Raw genomic sequence first — 16,128 nt, forward strand, 5'->3', positions numbered from 1 at the left:
GGAGGAGAGCGCTCGCTGGCCCTGTCAATCAAGTGGAGGAGGGGGCGTTTTTTCAAACAGAGGATGCGGCGGCTACCAGCAAGTCCGCCCAACTTGCTAGTAGTGAAGAAATGTACATATAATAAAAGTACGTTTTTTACTGTAATTACTGCACAGCCCGAGGTAAGAGGGGCATATATGGAATCTGCTTACATTAATAAATATAATAAGTCAAAAACTGAAAATTGGGGGTTGGGGGTGACAGAAGCCCTTTAAGGAGCCAGGAGGAAAATTTCCTGGTATAACCATAAGTCAGACCAACAAGAGAAGTGCAGCATACAGAAGTAACAGTATATTAAGCAAGCCTGTCAGTACAGCAGAGAGAGAGCAAGCAGAGTTATTGAAGAAGCCTGCCAGTTTAATGCAAAAGCCTGCTGGGACCAAGACAAAGCTTGAAGACTGTTTCTGATGAACGTTTATTCAAGTAAAGCTGCTGTTGAACTACATACACGGTCTGGACTCAATCTTTCTTCAAATCCCTCAATTATTCTCAATATTTATTGCTTCGGAGTCAAAGCCTGGGGTCCAGCCATATCCAGGTAGGAGCACCATGACACACATAAAAGGGACATTTTAGGGAAAACAGGAAAACGCCCAGCCCAAGAGCAGTAAACGACAGCCCTGCCCACAGGGAACAGCCCAGTGCAAATGAAGGAAGTGAAAACTCCACCCCTAAAGCTCCTCCTTCTTCACTAGTTGGTATTGCAGCAAGAGAGCAACATGACGCGTCCTCGGCATTCCTACATCTGGGGCGCATTGCAGATATAGAGGGCCCTAGGGGGAGGCAGCATGCTCTCCCACAGATTACTTGGCTGAGCCTGGACCTGCCACTGCTCCAAGTTACAAGTCAAGGAGCAGCCTGGTAATTAGGAGTAAGGCTGGTTATTGTGGCAGCATCGCTGCTGGGGTGTGCTGTGGATCCTCTGCTGTGCTGCAAACGTTTCAGGGAGAGAACAGCAGCATAGACTGACGTGCCGATTGAAAATATGCAGTGCAAGTCAGTTCACACTGCAGGCCTTCTTCGTAGCATGTGGATAAGATTTCTTAAAATCTCACCCAATTTGCTTTCATTGTACAACCCTGTGGATTTTCTGAAGGCAAATCCACGGAAGCAAATCCGCAGTGCTTACACCACGTATGGACATAGCCTTAAAGTGGTTTCAATCTCTTATCTTACTTATTCTACACATTACATGTCAAAGAAGTAAACTTGTAATCTACATTAAGAGGTTGTATCCTATGGACAACTTCTTTCTCTATAGTCCATTAGGGCCTACTTCTATAATATAGGGGAGTCCCCTGCTCAGAACCACCCTTTATTGGCAAGGATGAATCCCACTCTGGTGGACTTTATGTGACCATGTATTAAATTGTCACCTATTAATTTATATTACTGCTATGTAATACATTTTCTATGTGTGACCTCAGTTTTCTGCATTCTTTTGTGATATATATATATATACACACATACACACACTGCTCAAAAAAATAAAGGGAACACAAAAATAACACATCCTAGATCTGAGTTAATTAAATATTCTTCTGAAATACTTTATTCTTTACATAGTTGAATGTGCTGACAACAAAATCACACAAAAATAAAAAAATGGAAATCAAATTTTTCAACCCATGGGAGGTCTGGATTTGGAGTCACACTCAAAATTAAAGTGGAAAAACACACTACAGGCTGATCCAACTTTGATGTAATGTCCTTAAAACAAGTCAAAATGAGGCTCAGTAGTGTGTGTGGCCTCCACGTGCCTGTATGACCTCCCTACAACACCTGTGCATGCTCCTGATGAGGTGGCGGACGGTCTCCTGAGGGATCTCCTCCCAGACCTGGACTAAAGCATCTGCCAACTCCTGGACAGTCTGTGGTGCAATGTGACGTTGGTGGATAGAGCGAGACATGATGTCCCAGATATGCTCAATTGGATTCAGGTCTGGGGAACGGGCGGGCCAGTCCATAGCATCAATGCCTTCGTCTCGCAGGAACTGCTGACACACTCCAGCCACATGAGGTCTAGCATTGTCTTGCATTAGGAGGAACCCAGGGCCAACCGCACCAGCATATGGTCTCACAAGGGGTCTGAGGATCTCATCTCGGTACCCAATGGCAGTCAGGCTACCTCTGGCGAGCACATGGAGGGCTGTGCGGCCCTCCAAAGAAATGCTACCCCACACCATTACTGACCCAATGCCGAACCGGTCATGCTGGAGGATGTTGCAGGCAGCAGAACGTTCTCCACGGCGTCTCCAGACTCTGTCACGTCTGTCACATGTGCTCAGTGTGAACCTGCTTTCATCTGTGAAGAGAACAGGGCGCCAGTGGCGAATTTGCCAATCTTGGCGTTCTCTGGCAAATGCCAAACGTCCTGCACGGTGTTGGGCTGTAAGCACAACCCCCGCCTGTGGACGTCGGGCCCTCATATCACCCTCATGGAGTCTGTTTCTGACCGTTTGAGCAGACACATGCACATTTGTAGGCCTGCTGGAGGTAATTTTGCAGGGCTCTGGCAGTGCTCCTCCTGTTCCTCCTTGCACAAAGGCGGAGGTAGCGGTCCTGCTGCTGGGTTGTTGCCCTCCTACGGCCTCCTCCACGTCTCCTGATGTACTGGCCTGTCTCCTGGTAGCGCCTCCATGCTCTGGACACTACGCTGACAGACACAGCAAACCTTCTTGCCACAGCTCGCATTGATGTGCCATCCTGGATAAGCTGCACTACCTGAGCCACTTGTGTGGGTTGTAGACTCCGTCTCATGCTACCACTAGAGTGAAAGCAACGCCAGCATTCAAAAGTGACCAAAACATCAGCCAGGAAGCATAGGAACTGAGAAGGGGCCTGTCGTCACCACCTGTAGAACCACTCCTTTATTGGGGGTGTCTTGCTAATTGCCTATAATTTCCACCTGTTGTCTATCCCTTTTGCACAACAGCATGTGAAATCGATTGTCACTCAGTGTTGCTTCCTAAGTGGACAGTTTGATTTCACAGAAGTGTGATTGACTTGGAGTTACATTGTGTTGTTTAAGTGTTCCCTTTATTTTTTTGAGCAGTGTATTTTTTTCTAATCTCTGTCTACCATATATGCGGACTGTGATGACGTCGCCCCGGGTGCCAAATTGTAGGGGGAGCAAGGCAGCAGGCAGTATAATAAAGGTGATAGAAGTCTAGGGCTCCCATTCCCTCCGTTCTGCCTCATAAGCTAAGAAGGTGTCATGGCGGTCTTATCTCCGAATGAAGACATTAAGGAAAGTTTACATCACAGGAAAATTCACTGGATGGATGAGGTACGTGGTGCTGTATTATACTGTATATTTTGTAGTGATGTATGTAGGGTAATGTCCAAACACATATTTGTTTCACGGTAGGGTTGGGGGGTGGATTGAGAATTTGGCCCACCCTGCCGCATCCTGGCCCCAGACTTCAGGTCACTTTGTGCGTCTTCTGAATTCTGGGGCCTCACAACAATACATAGCTTGCCCCGGGTGCTGGCAACCCACGCTACGCCACTGGTTGATACTAACCATTCATCGCCCATAAATTTCCTGACCAGTGTAAAAGGGCCTTAAGACCGCTCACTGTTACTGGGTACTTCTTTAGCAGAAGTGAGTAGCTATTACTTCAAAACAGCTTTCCCTAGAAAATTTACGGGGAGATTTATGAAACTGGTGTAAAGTAGAACAGACTTAGTTGCCCATAGCAACAAGATTCTACCTTTCTTTTTTTACAGATCCTTTGGAAAATGAAAGGTGGTATCTGGTTGCTATAGGCAACTAAGCCAGGTCTACTTTACATCAGTTTCATAAATCTCCCCCTTAGTATCTAAATGAAGCAAAATGACAGTATGTATATAGGTGACAATAACAGAATAATATTAGCGAGTTAACAATATGAAGTATGAGTTCAGCGTTTTGAAATCTGCAATATGTAATCCATATATTTTCTATCTAGAGCAGTGGGGGGAAATAACAGGCATTTTTGGAAAAAACCGCACCTATGGTAGAAAAAAAATCGCATCAATATCACATATGAAAATTCGTGCAGATTAATGATAGAATTCAACAGCAAATGTTAAAATAATAAATGATAATAATATTGCTGTAGATTACTATATAATTACAGGTTCTGAATGTCCTCTTTCTTTTACATGTTCTCTAGCTCGAAAAATCCATGCCTGATTTTATATTCCACCTGAATCCACTCCGCATTTTATGCTTTATTGGATTGTAAAGGTTGCTGGGTATAGGAAAAGACCCCGAAACGCGTCTGGTTATTTTAAGACCCGCACATCAGCTGATGGACATACACTTTGAAATTGGATCCTTATCCCTGTGGAGCCCTCGACTATACAAGTTCGATTCTCTGGCATAGACTGAACGCCTCGATTTAAATATTCGGTTCTAACAACTGCGAGATCCCACTTGAATACCCTCCATAATTGGAGCAAGTTTGGAAGACTATTGGAGATCGTGAATATCAGTGACCGCAAAATCATTCGAGCTGTTCCAGCTGACGAACTGTAATCAGGTACCGCCATACCCGACATTGCCAGCCACGTGGGACGCCACTGTGTGCGCAAGTCGTACGGCAATTGAACTATACCATATCAGGAGGTGTAATCACAGCATCTCCGTCAGCGAATATATGCCGAATCTGTTATAATATCGAACACAGACTATCGAATGTGAATTTATCGAATTTTAAACTATCAATATTATTTAATTGCAAGGGTTTTATATGCCATATACTATGTTATATATATTTGAATGAAGTTTTTTTCACCTCAATCACTTTTATCTTCTTAAACATATTGGAGTGTATTTTATATTCATCATTATTGTTATCCATTATTTTATTGTCAGCTAGATTGTAATATTATTGTTTTTTTATCATTGTATATTTTAGTTGTCAAATCTGCATTAGGTGTAATAATAAATATTTAATTGATACCATTACCCATACTTGTACTTATCTCTGTTTGGCCCAGGTGGTGAGTGCTCAGCCTTCCAATTATTTATTTCTAACAATATGAAGTACACACAGCTGTGAACTTCTCAATAGTGAACCATGTATTCCATTTAAAGTAATCTTCCCCATGTTGCCTACAAGGAAAGTAATGCAATATATTTTCTGGGCATACTGATTGCCTGCCAAGAACACGGTTTTCTGGAGCCACAATGGAGTATTATATAATAAGCAGCACAATTAAAGTCACAATTCTACCTAGACAAGCACAAGTACTAAACTAGAAAAGTTCAGGAGAAATGTCTGAAAATAAAATCACCAGTGCATCTAATATAATAATATAATTGTTATAATAAAAGGCTGATGGCATTACAATGGATAACGCTATAAAAATAAAGCTGGCAGGAAAGTCACGGGGAGAATTTTTACAGAGCCTGCACTCGCAACTGAGTATTGGTAATAATCTAGAATACATTCAACCGCTCAGAAATGCAACGTAAGGGCTCATGCACGAGGCCGTTGCCCCGCATATGGCGGGTTCGCAATATACGGGGCACCGGCAGTGTGCACCCCGAATCAAATGGGCCCGCAAACCCGGAGATGCGGTGTGAAAGCACGGATCAGAACCCCACGGAAGCAGGGGTTCCGATCCGTGTCTGATGCAGATCGTGTACGGGGCAAGCTGTACTCTCTTTGGAGGCTGTCAAAAGTACGGAAGATACCATTTTCGTATAATTGGGTAAGATACTTCAGTCCCTTTTGAGGCCAAAATTCATATTCAGATAAGTGGAAGAGTTCTTTAAGCTGTTTATTTCACCACAGGGGAATATATGGGGACCAGGACTCCCTGTCTGTACTCACGGAATGAGTTTCCACAAACTGTCTCCAGGCCGCCACCACACAGTCATGAGGATCAAAACATCCGACTACCCCCAAATGTTTTGACACGCGTGACGGGGAGATGCAGCAGCAGCCGTGTGGGCATCAGGAGCGACGCGGGTGTCGGGGAACGGGGTAATTATAACCTGTATGCAGTACCCGGGTATTTTGGGAGGCATTATAGGGCTTGGATAACCCCATTAATGTTACACTGAAATACACAGTCCAGACTGCTGTGCTAACGTATTGGAGAGGACTCCTTTGGACATGTATAGCAGTCCTGACAATGCATTTCACCACAGCTTTAAACACGGACTGCAGAGGAATGGAGAGGTGTTCTGCCAGATTCCTATACCTTGTAGAATGCTATACCAGGAAGTGACGCGGCCGCACCGGAATCAGCTGGAGGAGGGTGTGTGTGGGCAAGCGCAGATCCACTGGATTCATAAAAATAATTTCACCACCGCGGGAGAAGCACCTACTTCATTTGCAAGCGCGAAACCGTACACCGCGCGTGCGCACTCAGGGGTAGGTAGATTTTTCAGTGCAAAATGTTCCATTAAAATCTCCCTACCCCTGAGTGCGCACGCACGGACACATCATCTGGAGCAGTTCAGCCTCACCACATTGCAGAGCTGAGCTGGGTGCGCACGCGCGGTATATGGTTTCGCACATGCAAATGAAATGGGTGCTTCTCCCGCGGCGGTGCAATTATTTTTACGATCCACACACCCTCCTCCAGCTGATTCCGGTGCGGCCGCGTCACTTCTGGGTATAGCATTCTGCCAAGGTATAGGAATCTGGCAGAACAGGGGCAGTAGGAAAATAAAAGAAAAATTGTGATTTGGACTCAATGGGGTAAAATTTATCATGAGGGGAATATTGGAAGTCAGTTTTGCTTGAATCTGTGTTGGTGTATTTTATGCCACATGTATCTGATGTCACACGTTGTTTGATAAATGTGTCTAATACTAGTGTCTAGCTACTAGCTACTCCAGTTTTCCCACTCCACCCTCCTACTGGAGTGAGGCTGCGACTCTTTTGCGACTTTTGAAAAAAGTCTCAGAGCCTCGGTGATGAATCTAGAGTAAAACTCATTTTGCGACTTTTTGAAGTCACAATTCTGGAGTGAAGGAATGATAAATCAGGGCACTTATCTACAGCACTACTTATGTATTACAGCAGATTCCCCTTAACCCCTTACTGACATGGCGGTTTTCTCTTTTTTCTATTTACTCTCTGCCCTCCCACAGCCATAACTTATTTTATTTTTTCGTTTGCATATATTAATAGTACAAGTGTTTTTAGATGCGGCGATGCCTATAATGTTTATTTTTATTTTGAGCAAAGGGGAAGTGATTAGAATTTTTATATAATTTTAATTACTTTTTTTTTCCTTTAACTTTTCTAGGCCCCCAAGTGGACCCATTAGATTGCAATTTGTATAAAGCAATGGAATTGGAATATACCACTAATAACCAGCTCTGCCTCATGTCTGCAATGGAACGCTTTCCCCAATTTCAGCCTGATGACCATCTGTGGGGTTAAATGGGGTTAAATGTCTGCAATTGGCATTACCTCCAATCACAGACATTAGCTCCGAGTGCCTGCTATGTGGGGATCCGACGCCTGTTTAAAGAGTGTGCAGTGCTCAGTTGAGTGTCACAGTACTGCAGTTCAGTCCAATCACTTGACTGAGCGGCACCAATGTCGTGTGACCAATGAAAGTGATGTCACTGGCCTAGGAAGAAGCCACGGCATGGTCTCTTCAAACAGCTGATTGGTGGAAGTGACAGGAGCCAGACTCTGACCGATGAGATACCAATAACCTATCCTAAGGATAGGTCATTAGTATTAAGCATGTGGACAACCACTTAAAAAAATGTAAACGGAAAGTTGTTCCAATTACAACATGACAACATTCATCACAATTAGCTGAGATTTTGGCAATGTGACATTGTGATGTTAATGTTGTAGCGTTCTTCTAAAATAAGTCCATCTCTATTAAGACATGTAAAATCCAAGACATGTTTGAACATAAAACGCAGTTTGACGCGTTTCGATCTGAATATCTGTTATTCAGATAGAAAAATGTTAACGTTGTTTTATGTTCACACCTGTCTTCTTCATATTGTATTGGATTTTACATACCTCAATAAAGTGCAAAGGTTAAACCTTCTCTTCTTTTCTACAAAGCTCCAAGCGTGGCATTTCCCAGGCTTCTTCACTGAGACAAGAGAGTTTTAATGCATTGTTGTGATTGTGATCTTAATGTTGCACAGCCAGCCATTTATGTAGATAGAAAAATTAAAAAAATAAAACATTATAAAGAGGGAAAAATTAAAACCTAGGGCCTAAACCCAAATCAGGAGCTAAATAGGTAGACAAACTGTTGTGTGTAAATAAAAGTTAACAAATGTATTCACACTTACTGCAATTTCTCTACAGGCCGACATGGATATCCCGGTACCTTCAATTTGCTTCAGTGCATATTCTTTTTCATCTTTTCTAAAAATAAAAAATATAAAACTGAAATGTTATAATCATTCAAAATGTCTGAGATACTTTGTTGAAACAGCATCACCAAATATGGGGCTTATACAGCAAAAAATAAAATATATTAATTTAGTCTGCTAGATAAAATATATAACAATAACAATTTGTTAAAATTGAATGATTTCAAAAATATTCCTTGTGTAGACATTGCTATTAAAGAACAACTCCCATGGTTTTTTTCCCGATTTGCATTTCAAATAGATATGAAACCTCCTTTACTAACATTGTTAGATGCTTGGTTTATACAGAAATTCACATCTTCATTTTCAGTTACTGCATCATGTGACTTACATGGGACTAGCCATTATGTCCTTATACAGTACTTATGTCTTACACAGGAAGCCAGTTTCTGTCCTTCCTGTGCAGATGGAAACTACAAGCAGAGTCTAAAGGAAGACCGACATATGCTGTATCTCCTCCCCTCAGCAGATCTTCATTCCTCCCACTTCCTCCGCCTCATCAGAATAGAATGCTTAGAATCATTAAAACTACAAGGATCACTTGGGTTACATTTAGCAGAAAAATGAAACAAACAGCAAATGTACAGATCTATGTGAGCTATTCTATAAGCCCCTTTATACAGTCCTGATCAAAAGTTTAAGACCACTTAAAAAATAGCAAAAACACATATTTAGCATCGCTGGATCTTAACAAGGTTCCAAGTAGAGCTTCAACATGCAACAAGAAGAAATGGGAGTGAGACAAAACATTTTTTGAGCATTCAATTTAATGAAAACAACGAATAAACTGAAACAGGTTGTTTTTCAGCTGATCCAAAGTTTAGGACCACATGCCTTTAAAAGGCCAAATCTGTGCAAAGATGTGGATTGTCATTTTATGTCAGGTAGTCACACGTTGTGATGGCAAAGGCAAAAAAACTCTCCCTTTTTGAACGTGGTCGGGTTGTTGAACTGCATAAGCAGGGTCTCTCACAGCGCGCCATCACTGCTGAGGTAGTACGCAGTAAGACAGTCATTTGGAATTTCTTAAATTCTTAAATGATCCTGAGGGTTATGGAACAAAAAAGTTAAGTGGAAAAATTTCATCAGCACTGAGCAGGAGGATCCAATTGGCTGTCCGTCAAGACACTGGACGATCCTCGACCCAAATTAAGGCCCTTACTGGTGCTGACTGCAGCCCCATAACCATCAGACGGCATCTGAGACTGAAGGGCTTCAAAAACAAAAAACATCTTCAAAGACCTCGTCTCCTTGAACGCCACAGAACTACTCGTTTGAACTTTGCAAGAGAGCACCAAACATGGGACATTCAAAAGGTAGAAGAAAGTTTTATTCTCTGATGAGAAAAAATGTGACCTTGATGGTCCTGATTGTTTCCAACGTTACTGGCAGGACAAGCAGATCCCAACTGAGATGTTTTCTACGCGCCACAGTGGAGGGGGCGCCATAATGGTCTGGGTGCTTTTTCCTTCAGTGGAACAATGGAGCTTCAGGAAGTGCAGGGGCGTCAAACGGCCGCTGGCTATGTCCAGATGTTGCAGAGAGCATTCTTCATAACTGAGGGCCCTCGTCTGTGTGGTAACGACTGGGTTTTTCAACAGGACAACGCTACAGTACACAATGCCCGCAGGACAAGGGACTTCTTCCAGGAGAATAACATCATTCTTTTGGCCCATCCTGCGTGTTCCCCTGATCTAAATCCAATTGAGAACCTTTGGGGATGGATGGCAAGGGAAGTTTACAAAAATGGACAACAGTTCCAGACAGTGGATGGCCTTTGTGCGGCCGTCTTCACCACTTGGAGAAATGTTCCCACTCACCTCATGGAAACGCTTGCATCAAGCATGCCAAAACGAATTTTTGAAGTGATAAACAATAACGACGGAGCTACTCATTACCGAGTTGATGTTTGGATTTGGATTTCTGTTTTGGGGGGGGGGTTAGGTTTTTTTGGGAGGTGTGGTCCTAAACTTTTGATCAGCTGAAAAACAGCCTGTTTCAGTTTATTCGTTGTTTTCATTAAATTGAATGCTCAAAAAATGTTTTGGCTCACTCCCATTTCTTCTTGTTGCATGTTGAAGCTCTACTTGGAACCTTGCTAAGATCCAGCCATGCTAAATATGATTTTTTGCCATTTTTCAAGTGGTCTTAAACTTTTGATCAGGACTGTATTAGGAACATGACCAAGTGACATCATAAGGGACGAGAATACAGACTGCCAGGAGGAGGATCAGTGGGTGCCCACCCTCATTTACACTCTCCCCGTTAGGACAGCAGTATTCTGGGACTTGTAGGCAAGACTGCAGCAACATGGGAAGGAATTTTCCCACAGCAGCAGCCATTTTAATGAATATAGTAAAGAGAAAAGGCAGATAAAGATGGCAGGCCAGCACAAGAAAACAGAAAGGAGACTTGTAGCAGGGATGAAGCAACAGTAAGAACTGTTTTGACATACTTGTAGAGGTATCTTTAGAGAGAAAAAAACAATAGTACTTTTTATGTAGCCCCCTGCTGTTGTATTGAATCTCTCTCAGAATGTCCATCTCACTGCAAGACCTGGTGATGTCACATGTTCAGCACCTGAGTCCTGAGGGACTCATCACCGTTCACATCACAACTAATTAGTTTTTTTGTTGTTCTCTGTTAGGCTTCTTTCACACAAGCATCGCGTGTGAGGGCCGGATAGGAGGCGGGTGCGTCGCGGGAAAATGCGTGATTTTTCAGCGCGAGTGCAAAGCGTTTTAATGCGTTTTGCACGCACGTGAGAAAAATCGGCATGTTTGGTACCCAGACCCGAACCTGGACTTCACAGAAGTTCGGGTTTGGGGATCGGTGTTGTGTAGATTTTATTATGGTGATGGATCATGTGACAGACCATGTGATGAGTGCAGTGACGTCACCACAGGTCCTTTTCCTCCTGGTCATCAAAGAAGAAGACAGAAGAGAAGCCGGGCTGCGCGAACAAGTGGATGAAGGGAGTTAAATTATTTTTTTTATCCCCTCCATCCCCATTTTACTAAGCATTCTGTATTAGGAATGCTATTATTTTCCCTTATAACCATGTTAGAGGGGAAAATAATAATGATCGGGTCCCCATCCCGATAGTCTCCTAGCAACCATGCGTGAGAAATCGCACCGCATCCGCACTTGCTTGCGATTTTCACGCAGCCCTATTCACTTCTATGGGGCCTGCGTTGCGTGAAAAACACACAAAATAGAGCATGCTGCGATTTTCATGCAACGTACAAGTGATGCGTGAAAATCACCGCTCATGTGCCCATAGAAATGAATGGGTCCGGATTTAGTGCGGGTGCAATGCGTTCACCTCACGCATTGCACCCGCGTGAAAATCTCGCCCGTGTGAAAGAGGCCTTAGAGCTGCAGAACAAGGAAAATAACTGAAGTGCTGGATCCAGGGCATAAATGAAACCACCAGAGCTGCACAGACTCTATTGACTATAATGGGGTCAGTTCCGGTGTCCGCTTTTTTAGCTTCAAAACAGTTCTGCATACAACACTTTTTTTTTGTCTGCTCTTTTTGGCAGAATCTACCACAGAAGTCCTGAACAGAGCCTCCAACGCATATGTGAACATGCCCTAAGCCAAATTTTCTTATGCACAAATGACAGTGTCATTACCTGCAAAAAAATTGCGATTGTATACAAAAATACTAACATGTAAATTCTGTGTAAAAATGTGACATAATGCAGTTTCAGAACTGTGAATTAAAGGGGTTGTCTGGGTTCAGAGCTGAACCCAGACAAACCTCTATTTTCACCCAGACAGCCCCCCTGACTTGAGCATCGGAGCAGTTCATGCTCCGATGCTCTCCTTTGCGCTGCACTAAATCGCGCAGGGCAAAGGCACTTTTGTTTATAGTAACACACTGCCAGGAGAAGCTTTCCGCCCGGCAGTGTGTTCGGTGACTTCACCAGCTGTGATGGGCGGGCTTAAGCGCTGCCCTAGCTGTTTTACTGGCTAGAGCAGCGCTAAAACCCGCCCATCAGTGCCGGTGATGTCGCCGGGCTCTCTGAAAACAACACCCTAAAGGTGCTCATACATCTTCGATGTTACTACAAGAAAGTTTAGACTAGCACATCCATAGTCACAGGTGCATATCCATAAAAGCCAACATGCAGGAAGCAAACGAAAAGAGGTATGGCAGCACAATATTTCATATACAAACAATAAAACTGAGAAATAAGGATCATTCTAACTTAAAATGGTATTATATTATACAGGGAGTGCAGAATTATTAGGCAAGTTGTATTTTTGAGGATTAATTTTATTATTCAACAACAACCATGTTCTCAATGAACCCAAAAAACTCATTAATATCAAAGCTGAATATTTTTGGAAGTAGTTTTTAGTTTGTTTTTAGTTTTAGCTATTTTAGGGGGATATCTGTGTGTGCAGGTGACTATTACTGTGCATAATTATTAGGCAACTTAACAAAAAACAAATATATACCCATTTCAATTATTTATTTTTACCAGTGAAACCAATATAACATCTCAACATTCACAAATATACATTTCTGACATTCAAAAACAAAACAAAAACAAATCAGTGACCAATATAGCCACCTTTCTTTGCAAGGACACTCAAAAGCCTGCCCTCCATGGATTCTGTCAGTGTTTTGATCTGTTCACCATCAACATTGCGTGCAGCAGCAACCACAGCCTCCCAGACACTGTTCAGAGAGGTGTACTGTTTTCCCTCCTTGTAAATCTCACATTTGATGATGGACCACAGGTTCTCAATGGGGTTCAGATCAGGTGAACAAGGAGGCCATGTCATTAGATTTTCTTCTTTTATACCCTTTCTTGCCAGCCACGCTGTGGAGTACTTGGACGCGTGTGATGGAGCATTGTCCTGCATGAAAATCATGTTTTTCTTGAAGGATGCAGACTTCTTCCTGTACCACTGCTTGAAGAAGGTGTCTTCCAGAAACTGGCAGTAGGACTGGGAGTTGAGCTTGACTCCATCCTCAACCCGAAAAGGCCCCACAAGCTCATCTTTGATGATACCAGCCCAAACCAGTACTCCACCTCCACCTTGCTGGCGTCTGAGTCGGACTGGAGCTCTCTGCCCTTTACCAATGCAGCCACGGGCCCATCCATCTGGCCCATCAAGACTCACTCTCATTTCATCAGTCCATAAAACCTTAGAAAAATCAGTCTTGAGATATTTCTTGGCCCAGTCTTGACGTTTCAGCTTGTGTGTCTTGTTCAGTGGTGGTCGTCTTTCAGCCTTTCTTACCTTGGCCATGTCTCTGAGTATTGCACACCTTGTGCTTTTGGGCACTCCAGTGATGTTGCAGCTCTGAAATATGGCCAAACTGGTGGCAAGTGGCATCTTGGCAGCTGCACGCTTGACATTTCTCAGTTCATGGGCAGTTATTTTGCGCCTTGGTTTTTCCACACGCTTCTTGCGACCCTGTTGACTATTTTGAATGAAACGCTTGATTGTTCGATGATCACGCTTCAGAAGCTTTGCAATTTTAAGAGTGCTGGATCCCTCTGCAAGATATCTCACTATTTTTGACTTTTCTGAGCCTGTCAAGTCCTTCTTTTGACCCATTTTGCCGAAGGAAAGGAAGTTGCCTAATAATTATGCACACCTAATATAGGGTGTTAATGTCATTAGACCACACCCCTTCTCATTACAGAGATGCACATCACCTAATATGCTTAATTGGTAGTAGGCTTTCGAGCCTATACAGCTTGGAGTAAGACAACATGCATAAAGAGGATGATGTGGTCAAAATACTCATTTGCCTAATAATTCTGCACGCAGTGTATTTATATTATAGATTGAGCACTCCCCGCCCATCTGCCTGGGGCTTCTAAGCAGAGAATTAGAGTATTTTAAGTTAGAATGAGCAGAGTATACAGGTGAAACTCTAAAAAATTTGAATATCGTGCAAAAGTCCATTTATTTCAGTAATGCAAATTAACCGCCTCCGGACCGCCGAACGCAGCGATGCGTCCTGGAGGCGGTCGATTCATTCCTCCTGGACGCATATACGCGTCCTCTCGCGAGACGCTAGATTTCCTGTGAACGCACGCACAAAGGCGCGCGCGTTCACAGGATCGGAAGGTAAGCGAGTGGATCTCCAGCCTGCCAGCGGCGATCATTCGCTGGCAGGCTGGAGATGCGATTTTTTTAACCCCTAACAGGTATATTAGACGCTGTTTTGATAACAGCGTCTAATATACCTGCTACCTGGTCCTCTGGTGGTCCCCTTTGCTTGGATCGACCACCAGAGGACACAGGCAGCTCAGTAATAAGTAGCACCAAACACCACTACACTACACCCCCCCCCCTGTCACTTATAAACCCCTTATTAACCCCTTATTAACCCCTGATCACCCCATATAGACTCCCTGATCACCCCCCTGTCATCGATCACCCCCCTGTAAGGCTCCATTCAGACGTCCATATGATTTTTACGGATCCACGGATACATGGATCGGATCCGCAAAACACATACGGACATCTGAATGGAGCCTTACAGGGGGGTGATCAATGACAGGGGGGTGATCACCCCATATAGACTCCCTGATCACCCCCCTGTCATTGATCACCCCCCTGTAAGGCTCCATTCAGAAATTTTTTTGGCCCAAGTTAGCGGAATTTTTTTTATTTTTTATTTTTCTTACAAAGTCTCATATTCCACTAACTTGTGTCAAAAAATAAAATCTCACATGAACTCACCATACCCCTCACGGAATCCAAATGCGTAAATTTTTTTAGACATTTATATTCCAGACTTCTTCTCACGCTTTAGGGCCCCTAAAATGCCAGGGCAGTATAAATACCCCACATGTGACCCCATTTCGGAAAGTAGACACCCCAAGGTATTCGCTGAGGGGCATATTGAGTCCATGAAAGATTGAAATTTTTGTCCCAAGTTAGCGGAAAGGGAGACTTTGTAAGAAAAAACAATTCGCCATGCCCCTCATTGAATACCTTGGGGTGTCTTCTTTCCAAAATGGGGTCACATGTGGGGTATTTATACTGCCCTGGCATTTTAGGGGCCCTAAAGCGTGAGAAGAAGTCTGGGATCCAAATGTCTAAAAATGCCCTCCTAAAAGGAATGTGGGCCCCTTTGCGCATCTAGGCTGCAGAAAAGTGTCACACATGTGATATCGCCGTACTCAGGAGAAGTTGGGCAATGTGTTTTGGGGTGTCATTTTACATATACCCATGCTGGGTGAGAGAAATATCTCGGTCAAATGCCATCTTTGTATAAAAAAAAAATGGGAAAAGTTGTCTTTTGCCGAGATATTTCTCTCACCCAGCATGGGTATATGTAAAATGACACCCCAAAACACATTGCCCAACTTCTCCTGAGTACGGCAATACCACATGTGTGACACTTTTTTGCAGCCTAGGTGGGCAAAGGGGCCCACATTCCAAAGAGCACCTTTAGGATTTCACAGGTCATTTTTTACACATTTTGATTTCAAACTACTTACCACACATTAGAGGGGCCCCTAGAATGCCAGGGCAGTATAACTACCCCACAAGTGACCCCATTTTGGGAAGAAGACACCCCAAGGTATTCCGTGAGGGGCATGGCGAGTTCCTAGAATTTTTTATTTTTTTGTCACAAGTTAGCGGAAAATGATGATTTTTTTTTTTTTTTTACAAAGTCTCATATTCCACTAACTTGTGACAAAAAATAAAAACTTCCATGAACTCACTATGCCCATCACGA

General features: G+C 43.3%; 1 protein-coding gene across 1 annotated transcript in view; it reads right to left on the reverse strand.

Moving 5' to 3' along the window:
• The window catches only part of CDK19 (cyclin dependent kinase 19), a 238,813-nt gene that overhangs the window by 168,077 nt on the left and 54,608 nt on the right, over positions 1 to 16,128 (reverse strand). Inside the window, exon 2 of the mRNA XM_040428878.1 lies at positions 8,319 to 8,394. Within this exon, the coding sequence (XP_040284812.1) occupies positions 8,319 to 8,394 (76 nt within the window). The remainder of the gene's footprint in view (positions 1 to 8,318; positions 8,395 to 16,128) is intronic.

Source organism: Bufo bufo, chromosome 4, assembly GCF_905171765.1.
Source record: "Bufo bufo chromosome 4, aBufBuf1.1, whole genome shotgun sequence".
Lineage (NCBI taxonomy): Eukaryota > Metazoa > Chordata > Amphibia > Anura > Bufonidae > Bufo > Bufo bufo.